General features: G+C 40.3%; 1 protein-coding gene across 8 annotated transcripts in view; it reads left to right on the top strand.

The window, feature by feature from the left end:
- KIF26B (kinesin family member 26B) overlaps window positions 1-12537 on the top strand; it is a 293782-nt gene that overhangs the window by 205432 nt on the left and 75813 nt on the right. Inside the window, exons 1-2 of one of the 8 annotated variants that reach the window (XM_080586719.1) lie at window positions 2236-3654; window positions 3731-3975. The exons of 6 other annotated variants lie outside the window; for them this stretch is intronic. In XM_080586719.1, coding sequence (XP_080442845.1) covers window positions 3763-3975 — 213 coding nt within the window. In that variant the 5' untranslated portion in view covers window positions 2236-3654; window positions 3731-3762. Of the gene's footprint in view, window positions 1-2235; window positions 3976-12537 lie in introns of those variants that run through there. One more of the 8 variants, XM_080586720.1, reaches the window with a different exon arrangement.

Below are 12537 nucleotides of genomic sequence, written 5' to 3'. Positions count from 1 at the left end.
TTAAGCAGAGTGCAGCTGCCAAAAACATTGTATTCCATGGCATTTCTTATATACTTTGTAGTAGCTCCAACACAAATATGTAGTTTGTGATGTGCTTCTCTTCCAATCTGTGTGTCTTCCGATATATTTTATGGAGGTGAGGGCTCTGGTTCTAATTGCTTACAGTCTCATAAGCAGAATGGTCTCTGCAGTGAAATGAAGAGGCAGGGCAGCACATCATTACCACAGTGGGTGACAGATCCCAAAGGATTTATAATCTAATTTCAGTTCATTAATGACTGTGATATTTAACTCTTCCACCCTGCCCTTTTGCTGTCTGTCTAGTTTTCAGGACCACAATATCACTCTTACTCTACAGAATATATCCCCTGACTACATCTTGCTGTCTTTGCCTTGTCTTTGCTTCCAGGAGTATGGGCCGTCTACCTTGTCTTCGTCAGTGCCACTTTTTCACCCTCTCACATTCACCTCAGGGCTGTCTTCTGTTTCCCCTTTTTGGAACCTGTCTTTTCCTCTTACACCAACCAGTGTCTTCCCTCCCATCCAGCTTCCCCTGTGCGTCCTGCTGACACTACTCTGTTATAAAAAGGGAGGAAGATGTCTGTGAGCTGTAGTGGAAGACAGTGATCAAGTAGATCAGGGCAGAGGTCTGCAAGAGCAGCTTCACTGATCAATGCTTACTTACATCTGGTAAAGATCTGGTGCCTAAATTTTGTGCAGTCGCAGCTAACTCACCACCTCTTACTTGTTTATAGATAGATAGGACAAGCAGACAAGTACCTGGTTCCACTCTGGTTATGTGAAAAGAGGAATACAGTATAACTGTAATCGGTCTAGATGCCATTTATGCAGTAACAAATATCTCTATTATCTGATACTTGAGATGTTGCGTGCTAGAAACAGCACTTTATTGGACTTACCAGAGGCAGAAGCGTCCTGCATGCTCAGCTAATGCTGGTGCTCCATCTGTGTGGCCAGAGGGGTGCTACCAAATCCTCCTCAGCCTCCGTTCCTGATCTATCCACTGCCTTCTAATGTGAGGATCTGCTCCCATTTCTGCCATAACGCTTTTTATTTCAGCTGATGCCATGATCTTTATTGTACCTTTAGGATATATTTATATGTTATGAATTATATTTTACTCCCACACTGTTTTCTCTTTTCATAAACAAGCCTTACAAAAATCTCTGCATTGGGCAGTTACATATAAATTTTAACCTTTGTTTTGTTCACGGAGAGGATAAGGTAAATGATGGATTGCATTAATAAAATATACCAGTGTATCGCTGTATGTAAACTGGTCCCTCTTGGTATAATATACCTCTCTTCAGCCCTGTATCAACAAAGCGTTCAACAAGCCATTCATTTAGAAAAGGGGAAAAATATCACCTAGCCTGAAAGTTCAAGCCCAGAGTTAGCACAATGTAAGGGTTAGTGAAGCATACAGACGCTTCTTTGTCTAAACAGTGTGCCAAGGAGAAAAAGGCCAGAAACGACCCACCTGGAATGTGGAAGCTTTGGGACCATAAATGAAGAACCTCGTTTGCACTTTAACAAAGAGTGTGTTTAGAGGTACGCTCGTTATTTATTAGTATGTCCTCCCAGAAAGCAGCACAAAAGCTGAACAGGCTGTTCTGGCTTATATGTGCAGTGGGACATGACAGAGTTCTCATGCTTTTCCAGTTGAACATAACCGTGGATGTTGTGTCAGGATGTATGATAGTAATTCTAGAGAATAATCCAGGCAAATCCTGGCCTTGCCCAGTCCACCCCTCCATCAAGAGAACTGTTGTCATGAGGAATTAAAATGCTCCTGAAATGACTTACCATGGCTGTGACATCGTGTTTCTATTTGCAACTCTCTGGAGGTTATCAGCCTTGTTAATTCATGTGTCATGGATATTGTTGAAGTTAATATCACATCACAAATCAAAGTATATTTATAATATTGGTTTAGAAGTAAGATAGTTAGAATTTTTTGCATATTGAAAAAGAAAACTCTCATCATTCAGCCAAAAAAGTAACGCTGGATTTTCTGTCATTAAACTGACAGGATGTTATAGCTGCTGTAAATAATACTGACGGCTAAAATCTTTTGGCCTCCCCAGTGTACAAATCAACCAGACATGGATTAACTAGTTTCCTCTGATGCGGTTTGCACTAATCCAATATGCTCCGATAACAGGAGAAGGCCTTTAATTAGAACATTTTGGTTTCTCTTCTGCATATGCTGTGGTTTCTCAGAAATCACTTCTTAGCTTGATGGAGTTCAAAGTCAAGTAAACTTTTAAAATCTGTTACCTGAATGATGCCTTGGGACATCCGTGCAGGGCTTTCGATGGGACATTAGAGCTGGATGCATGTCCCTAGGAACAAGAATTGGATTGTGAGTAATTTGGACATTGCTAGTAACAAGATGGTCAGGTTGCCCCTTAGACTTGAAAGCCTGCAGATAGGCGGTACTGTGCCACATTCTTAGTCCCCCGTGTGCTTCACCACATATGGGAATGATGGGAGGGATAGCGGGCTCTAGGTGGGTCCTGACCGTCCTCTTGTGTTTGCATCTTTTGTTCTCAGTTGCAAGAGCCGAACAGCTGCAGGGCTGCTCTGGTACTCCTTCAATGGCCTTTCTAGAAGCCTTTGCTTTTAAATGAGAGGTTTTGTAGTGGCACCTATTCTTTCAGCATTTCCTTTGCTCCTGACATGCCTTTAACGAGTGGTCCCATCTGGGGCTGAGCAGTGGGAGTGCAGATTTCCCACATACGCTGCTCTGCCTCGGGAGCCCCCTACATTGTGGGTATTACGTGAAGGTTGGAGTCAGCAGCGCAATGACTTTGTCATGCTGCTGCAGAGAAATACAGAAATCAGCTGGTTTCTGGGGCTGACAGGCAGACAGACTGGCAGCAGCCATCTGAATTGAATGGTTTCATTTTCAAGTTTTAACAAAAAAGAAGAAGGAAGTTATTAAAGGTGGCAGGAGTAGAAGGCAGGCTGTCTGCCCGTCTCTGCACTTTCATCCTTCTCCAGATGACATTGTGATCTTCAACCAGTAACCACTTCCCTTTCTGGTAATGTCACCTTTGCTCTCTTCTGCCCCTTTTGGTCATCAAATTTAAAGCAAAACGTTTAGGGGTTGGCGAGAGAGAGAAGGAGAGACTGAACAGGAGAAGCAGTCATGTTACTTTAATAGAATACAGGCAGCCTGGTGCCTGAATAGCTTTGCTGAAATTTTCTTGTAACAAAGCAGAAAACTCCCCATCAGCACAGATGCCTGAAATGCCTCTGCTTTCTAGTTAAGTTTGGGGAGCTCGTTTAGTGTCTACTAGCTAATATGGTCTCAAGAACCTTAAAAAATTGACTCAAATACTTGGTGCTTTGATTTGTTAGGATTTTTAGTGTGTTTGATTAACTGAACCCTTTGAGGCTGGTGTTCTCCCAGAAAACCAGGCTTGCTCCTATTTAGCAATTCAAGAGACTTTCTCCACCTTGGAGGAATCTACGGCTAGTCAGGTAGCACCTTAACATGGTAGCACTGCTGGAGACGTGCCAAACAATTTTAACGAGGCTTAAGATCTCCACAAGCTTGTCAAGTCTCATGAGGTGTGTGTGAGACCAGTCGCAGCTGAACCTCATCTCAAGCTCCCCTGTGGCCAGGTCTGTATCTCCTGGTTTTGAAGCCTAGTGAGACCTCCTTCCTGCTTTCTGACCTGCTGGTTGATTTGCTCACTAGCCGTGCCTGGTGTGCTGGGCCGAGGAGGAGAGATGTGGCTGGAGCAGTACACGTTTCATGGACTGGCTCTGGGCCCTTGCACCACGCGAAGGGATGTGCAGCTGTCCCGCATGCAGAGTGCTGGTACGCGGCTTGGCACGTGGAATTTCATGCACTGGAACAGAAGAAAGCTGGATCTAACCAGGCATCTGCTTTTGACTCCCTCGACAGACATTTTACGCCCTCAAGAAGTACGTTATACCCATGTAGGTTTTCCCTTGACTCCCTCAACAGTTATTTACTTTTGGTCCTTCAGTGCATAAGCCAGTCTTCCGTATCAGTTGTGGATTGGTTCTGTCACAGAACATTAATGGTTTGAGCAGCTGAGAATCAGAGGAAGGAGGAATAGTGAGGAGAGAAAAGGAAGCTAAATCTCTGTGTTAATGAACATAGATATTTTAAAGTACTTTATTTGGGGGGGGCAATGTTTGATGCACAGTAATTTTACTGTGTAAATTATCATCTTGGATGAACTCAAACTAGAAAAAAAACCTCTTCATTTCTTTTTTTTCCCCTTTTTAATACATTTGGAACCTTTTGAGAAGATTGCACATAAAGGTTTTGGAGATTCACAGCTTGGGGGAGAGAACATTGATTTTATCATTTTGTGTAGACACACACATCCACAGACAGACGCCAAGTCACTGTAATAGTTTATAACAAACCGTTCTGATCCAGAGAAGTCTGTGTAATTAGATTAGCCTTTGGCCTGGCAAACACTTCATAAAGTTCTGTTAATACAATGTGAGAGAGCTAGTAAAATAAAAAGAGGAATTTATCATGGGCTGAAATTGAAAAAAAAATCTATTCTTTTTTAATTTCATGGCAATGAATCCACTCGATAAATATATTTTCCAGCTGGTCACAATAAGGGTGTTAAACTAGGAATACTTAACTAACAGTCAGTCTCCATGTTTTTTAAAGCAGTATTTTAAAAATCTCTACAGGTTTCAGATGGGACAGATTTCCATTCCATCATGCACTGAAAAATTGATCTTTAGTGGCAGTTATTGTTGTTGTTTTTATCTTTGCCATCAGTTTGTTCAGCGCTGATTCAATGATCCTGTCCTCTAAATCGGACTGAGAAAACAGATGACACACAGGACCAGGATACAGACAAAGTCCAAAATAGAGAAGAGAGCCTGAGCTGTGGCATAGCACATGGATGAGAGAGAAGCTTTTGCAGAGCACAGCAAGGGTCTATCCCTGCACCCATACCTCTAAAGGCAACAGGAATTTTATCACCAGCTTCAGTGGCAGCCTAATTAGGTCCCTGAAGGCATTTGGAAAATCCCTCTCGACATCTGATGACTGTTCCCTGTGGTGTCAGTGGAAGAGGATGCATCATCTGTCAGTACAAAAGATGGCCCTACGTGGAACTTTTTTTTAGAACAAATTAGTATTGCAGCCCTGCTTTTGTCACCGTGTGGCTGAAGCAAAGTGTAGCCTTGTCGATGAAATATAGCATGAGTTTGTTGTGAAAGCAGACAAATGGCACAGTAAGTTAATGCAATAGTCTATCTCTAGACATCTGGGTTCACACCCATGCTCAGACCTTGTGTAAAAATGAGTTTGTAGTCCCAGTGGACTCTTTAGCACACCTCATTCACAGTATTCCTGCATGTTTTGGCAGGTTTCCATCTCTGGCCAGAAGAGGCTTAGGGCTAGAATAGCTGTGGAGCTTTTCCAGGTGAGAAATGAAGAGTGCTGATAGAGAATTGCAAGAAAATTGTTCAGACTGTCTGTGGTGAATGGATGGAGATACCACCAATTAGGTGCAGCGTTTTTGGTGGTTGTGTGGACACTTGCACTGTGTCATTTGGTCTTGGCAGTTACAGTTCTGCACCTTTGTGCCTTCCCTGTGAACCTGAATGATATTTTAAGGAAGGCTCTGCAGGTTCTGGGACTGCTTAGCACTTACTTGCTCAGTAATTTAAGAGCTAATTTTGAAATCTGAGGCTATGTTGCACAATGCCTTACTTTTACAAATCTCATTCCTCAGAATTCATCAGGAGAGAGTAGTATTTGGCCTGATTAAGTGTTGAATTTGTCAATTGCTGAATGCTCAGGGCAAAGAGCTGATCTTTTCTCCTCACGATAGTAGAGTATCTTGCAAAGTAATTAAGAGCATGCACCTAATGAATCATAGCAATAAGGCCTGAAGAATTGAGTTATATATGAATGTATAATGGAATGGAGGGAGCGAAGGAGGAGAAACCCTGCTTTTGTAGGCATTGAGTACTATGAGGTAGAGATCCAAGGACATCAAATAGTTCCACACAAACTAATCTTCATGCCTGAGTGTATTTATCAAAGATGAAATCAGTGGTCCATACAGTCCAGTCTCCTGCTGCTTCTATCGAAGGCCATTGCTTGGTGATTTAATGGACATCTTAAACTAAGTTTCAAACTACAGCAGCATGGGTAAGGGAAAAGAGGAGGAAGGATTCTTTCCTTACACCTGTGGACAATTAGGTGACACAGTCTGGCAGGTGGTTTGATTGTTCATAGCATCCCTATGGAACCGTAACTGCAGAACAAATCCTGTTCAGGTCACACCATTGTCCAGATACCAAAAAAAAAAAAAGCATAAATCCAGTTATACAGCATATACCTTAATAGCCTTATGCAGTAGTGTGCTGCACATTGAAGGGAAATGCTTGGTATTATCATTCCTAGAGTTTCCCTGCTTGAGAATTCAAAGTGAATTTTTTATTTAACCATTTATCATGGAGTGTTAGAACTAGAAAAGCCAGCTTCATCGCCTTGTAACTTACAAACCTTTCTACTATAGTCCCCGGTATTATAACTGCAAAGTTCCCAATGTACAGAGGGCAGCTGAGCTTCATCATAGGGATTATGTCCTGTTTGGGGGATTATCACACCAGCTGTATTGATGCATAAGTTGTTCCAAGTGCTTGGCCAGGCATAGACTCTCTTCCTTCCTTTCTCCAACGGTATCAGCAAGGTTAAAGTAATTGGCTGTGTTCAAGCCTTGGGGCACTGGTGGTCTCCAGCTAGCCCTTCTTTTTCTGTTCTGAGGAAAAAGATGGTGGATGAGGTGGAGGAGACTTGCAGGCTAGGTCAAGCCTTCAGTCCCCAGCTCCAGGCACTCTTTCTCTTTCCAAAGAGTTTGACTTCTTGCAGGAGTTGCAAGAGGAACCCACTTTTGAGGGATACTCTGGTCATGATGTTCCTTTCATATTTTTGTTTGTTACGTCTAGTGGAACCTTTTCCTTCCAGTCTGAAAAGATCCTGTTAGTCTTCAAGAGTTAAATTGATGAGGTCCTATGATTACCTAACCTGCCTGAAAGGTATTATGTGGATAAAGTCAGTGGGACCAGGGTTTCATCTTTTACAGTTTGACTTGTCTGTGCACAAATATCATCAAATATTTTTTAAACATTTTAAATCTCTACCATTACATTTTTCTTTACAGCAGTTCTGCATACTACATTTTTATTCTTGTGCAGGAACTATTTGCAAAGGCTGTACTATTCAGATTTCTGTATGCTTTCCTAGGTTTATACATGAAAAGCATGATTGTTTTCCTTTTCAGACTCTGGAAAATGCAGGTTCTGGGTAGTGTGCCATGTACTCCTGCTCCTATTCAAAGTTTTCTGCACAAAAATATATTGTCTTTTAGGTTGGATTTTGGGGATTTTTTCTTAACTCATGTTGTTTTATACAAAGATTATAAATGGGTTTTATTAATGGGGAAACGTGTTGGATATATGTAGACTTCGAGTATGCATCTCTAGAGAGAGTAACAAAGTGTAGATTAGCTCTATGAAATACATGTTAACACTACTTCAAAAAGATATAATTATGTGCTTAGAACTCTTTTTAGAGACATCAATTTGCTCAGTCTTATTTTCCTCGTTTATTTGAAGTCTGATGTGAAATTTTAATAATTATTTTTTAATGCTGGGATTTGCTTTACTTTTTCAGTACTTAAGTGCTTAATACACGTCCAGTTAGTAGGTCTGGTTCTACTACAGCATGAACTTAAATATCTTACGTCATTCTTTGTACTAGTAGCTACATTTCTGGATAGCTCCTCATTGTCATGTCATGCTACTCCCCAGTAGTCACCAAATCAGATTATCTAAAAATGGACTGAATTGATTGAAACTTGAACCAATGACTGAGCTAGAAATAGCTGGTTTTTGTTTGTTTGTTTGTTTGTTTCCAATTCGTTTTAATTTATTTTCTGGAACAAAACAAATTTGAGATTATGGTAGTCCATAAGTATGGAGAATTTTCATTTCAAAATGACTTTCTGTTTATGAAAATATACTTTACATTACACATTATAATGTATTTTGACAGTCAGTAAGAGGAAAGTATTTTGTTTTATCAACACAAACATTTAGAATTCATCTAAAATAATTTCAGCATTTCTCAGAAAAAATCAGTCATGGAGACTTTTATTTCTATGCAAAAAAACCTGTATTTTGGTCAAAGTCTTTGTCCTGACAAAACAGAAGTTCTGAGTCTTCAGTTTTTTTAAAGATGTAATTGAAAGTTGTCAAGTTAAAATGTTTGTGATTTCTTGTAACTAAAAGAGCTTCAACTGCTTATGTTGCAACAAGATAAAGGAAAAAAAAAAGTAGGTATAATTGAGAGTCCTTCTCTTACCAAGAGGAAAATAAGGCATTTTACAAAATTTGCTGGCTGATCTGAGTTTGGAATTATAGCTTCAGGGAAATAAATGCCACCCTGAAGAGGTTTGGCAAGATAGGCTTTGAGTGTACTGTCCCTACTGTCTAGAGGAGAGGAGATGATATTTTAATGCCTTCTGTAAATATTTGCAACAGTGAGTGTCAGTTGGCAGAATTGAGTGGCTTGAGTTTCATCTGAAGGGGCTGCAGGGGCTGAGCACCATGTAATCCAGAATGCATTCTTCCCCTGCAGTGCCCGAGTTTTCCTGCCTGATGAGCTGAGGTTTGTTCCAGTCTACAGAGGTATTAAAAGGTGATTAAAATATGTCCAGATAAGAAGTTTGGACTCAAGTGTTTTTTTGAGGCTCCAGGTAATAGCAGTTTAAATGTAGTCTGTTAGGTATTAGAAACATCTCGTGTGTTAGGGCTGTAGAAAATAATGGCATACTGAAGCAGCAGATAAACCACCTTTTTTTCTAATGAAATCACTGGAAAGCCAAGCTGGCTGATGCGTAAAGTAGATTTCATGTATCGTGTTCAGGCATTGGTGTGCTTCGTTAATGGCAGAAACTATTCTGCCAGGTGAGCTAGCAGGAGGGATTCTGAGTTACCTGGAAGTCATTATAGATAAATGACATCTTCTTCCTCATGCCTTTGTCCTTCTGGTCACTTGCAATATTTCAGAATCCATTTTAGAGGATGTTGCGGTCTGTGGATGTTCATGCAGTAAGAGACACAGTAAATTAGACTCACTGTGCATGTCAGTGAGCTATACAGAAAAGATTTGAACCATAGACCAGAATAGTTTGGAAAGAGTTATTACAATCTGTCAAGTCAATAATTCACATTTTAGAAAAGCCCTCAGTATAAATTTACAGTTCGGATTCATTTTACAACCTATCAGGTCATTAATCAGGGCTTTGTGAGATCCCCTAATGTAGTTTTATATAATCTGTATTTTTATGTTTTGACATGATGGACTGTAACAGCTTAATTAAAATAATGTTAAGAGGTTTACTGAATCCCACACTACCGAGGAGATCCAGAGTTAGTCACTGCATTGAAAATGTACCTTGCTCTGTCTTGTTATTACACAATGAATGGGATATGTCCTCAAGCATCTTGACAGAGAACATGTTTCTTGCAACATGTAGGCAAATTGGTAGGAATTAATGACAGAGTGAATTTCCTTTACATTGATGAGTTTATATGCAATATTCTTACCCTAAATTGTTTTGAATATTAGCTAATGAGCATTCACATGCAGTCAGGTACGATATGTAGCATTTAACAGAAATACAGTAAGAGTAGTGGAATAGACAAGGTGGTGTATGAACCATGACAGATTACCATTTATTAGGATCTACGTTAGTAAATAATCTGAATCAAAAGCCAGATGTAAATATACCATAAGTGGAGATGCATTCTTTCCAAAGACAAGATCTATAACTTAATTTTGCCTTGTGTAGCAAAGATACTTTGTAAGAATGAAAAATACTTAGCTATTAGAGAAGTAAGCACAGAGATGCATGGTTTGCCTCCCAGATGAGTGTTGCTGTGATGACAGTCCTTAAAAAATGTAGGGCTAATGTACAGCTATAGTGCTGGACGACATGGGATGAAGACAAGTGCCTCAGAAGGCCAATTAAAAATCCACAGTACTTGCCTTAATGTCTGTGACTGTACCTGAGACTTTCCAGCTGGACCAATCTTTGGTCCATTCTGTCTAAACGTGGTACACTGTCAATTCCTGGAACTATTTGGAAAGATTTTGTGTAGTGAAAGAAATGAGGAAAATCCAAGTTGATCCAAGTTTTGGCTTTGGCTCCACCAGTGAAAAATCTGAATATTGTTGTGGTTGGCATGACTCTCCTTTGGATCCTGTCCCAACCCTGGCCACACTCCCTTTCTGTGCTTCTCACATTTCATACTGATGTATATGATCAGTCTGTACTCATGCAGTTTCACTTACATCAGACATACCCTGTTCAGGTTTTGTGGTATAAAACCATCCCTCACCAGACAGGCAGGCAGTAGAGCTGTCTCCTTGCCTACCACATGGTGCTGACTGAGGATCACATTTAGATTTGGAGTGTGAATATTTCATCAAGCTTCCTTCTATGCTGCGCATAAAAAATCCACTGTGCGTTATTTGTTGTGGTATCTTCTCCCTTTTATCTTTCTGCTATATTTTACCTTGCTTATTTGTTCTGCCTATGCTCTAAAATATTGTGGGAAGATGCTTCTAAAAAGAAAAAAAAAAAACAAAAAACAACCAACCTATTTTTTTTGGTTTCATTAATCTTTCTATTTTGTGCTGAGTGACAAAATGTTACAAGGCATCAAAGATCATTTCTTCCCTGATACTAAGCTACAGTAGTGACAAGCATGGAGGATAAATTATCTTAAAGTGGGAGATCCTTTTATTGCTCAAGAGAAGGCTAGTTGCTTCAATCATTTGTGAAACTTGTGTGCTGACTGCTACTTTCATAGCCACTGTATGGCACGCAGTGCCACCCGTGACAAATAGCAGTGTTACCATAGACATTTTTGTAGTAGGTGGAAAAGGACTTTTTAAAGAGATGGATTTAAGAACAAATTCCTCGGTGTAATAGCTAGGATACCTCCGCTAGTGACAACAGTGATGTAGTGTCTCTGCAGGAATTGCTGCCCGCCAGAGGCACTGTGGCCTTTGCTGAGTGATCTCAGTTTTGAGAATGCTGGGTCTCGTTGATGACCCATGGTGACATCACCGTGACCAGCGTGGATTTCATGAGTGCAGAGGAGATGAAGCAGACAGCTCTGTCTCCCACGTCCAAGAGAAAGAGGAGGGAGACATGGAATTGTTGCCTGCTCAGCCTCACTGAGGTCTTCCACTTGTTCTTATCCACCACCAGGTTGTTCTTTCCGTCTGCATCAGAAAAGAAAGCAATCACATTGTCAGTGTAGTTCAGGCTAGCTAAAGGCAAAGGCTTCCTAGGCTGCTGATCTTCGGATAGGAAGCTTATGTGGCTGACGTAATTCCCATCCTCGCAGTAGGTGCAATGGAGGGAGCCTTGCTTGGATACAGAGTCCAGAATGAGATTACACTCTTAGCTACTCAGATAAATAATATATCTAGAAAACTGATTGCTCTGGCTTTAGGATTTGACGAGGCAGGATCACTTTAGCAGCTACAGTAAAATTTGTTAAGCCCTGCAGGACTGCAGCAAACTTATTAGACTCCTGTTTTCATCATCTTGCTCATATCTGTCATAGGTGATTATGTACCTTAACTGTTGCTACTCTGTTTACTGCTGGATGCAAATTATCAGCAAAGGAGGTGGAGTTGCCATATGCTTCTCTGTTAGATCATTTACTAAGAAAAATGAAAGCTTTCCGTAACAATCAAAACTACTTACTCCTTCCATATGTGCTTCACTTAGATATCAGGAAGAGGTAAAGTTCCTACCATTCTCTTTGTTGTAATGTTTGTCTGATTGCTTCATTAATCTGAGGTTTTGAAACCCAAATACAAATGCATTTTTCATCCTGTATAACTAGCAGCTTAGGGACAAAGTACTATTTTGACAAAGTTTTGCTTTAAAACAGCTCTTGTAATGACCATTGCATTTATACTCAGTAAGTCCTTATTTTGTGTCTTGGTTATGGAAAAAGCTAATTACACTCAACACAAAAAACATATTTGCAGGTCTCAGCAAAGTTCTTTTTTATAGCTCTTGTGGACAGCAGCTGCAGGCTATCAGTCTGGACCCTTGATAAATGGTTTTGACATTTTGTACAGACACCCCTCATGAAAAAGGATTTTTATTTATTCTCAAATGTTGAATTCTGCATTATTGATCAGGTGCCATTCATTAAAGGCTGCTACTTGCTAGAAAGAATTACACAGTCCCTAAGCTACACACAACATAATGAATTATTCTGCTGGTGAACATCAGCGTTAAAGCAATGCTAAGGTTGCATGGTTAAGCGTGCAAAAGTCAGGAAATGGCAGTTAAAGTTGAAAACAATGGGAGTTTTGCCTGAGTTAAGATTGCAGAATTATGTCTTAGGGCATGTGCAAAGACTACTAGCAAGTGGTAGATATTAATTCCAGGGCAA

The sequence above is a fragment of the Anser brachyrhynchus genome, assembly GCF_964034855.1.
Source record: "Anser brachyrhynchus genome assembly, chromosome: 3".
Taxonomy (NCBI): domain Eukaryota; kingdom Metazoa; phylum Chordata; class Aves; order Anseriformes; family Anatidae; genus Anser; species Anser brachyrhynchus.
This window is presented reverse-complemented; position numbering and strand designations above follow the sequence as displayed.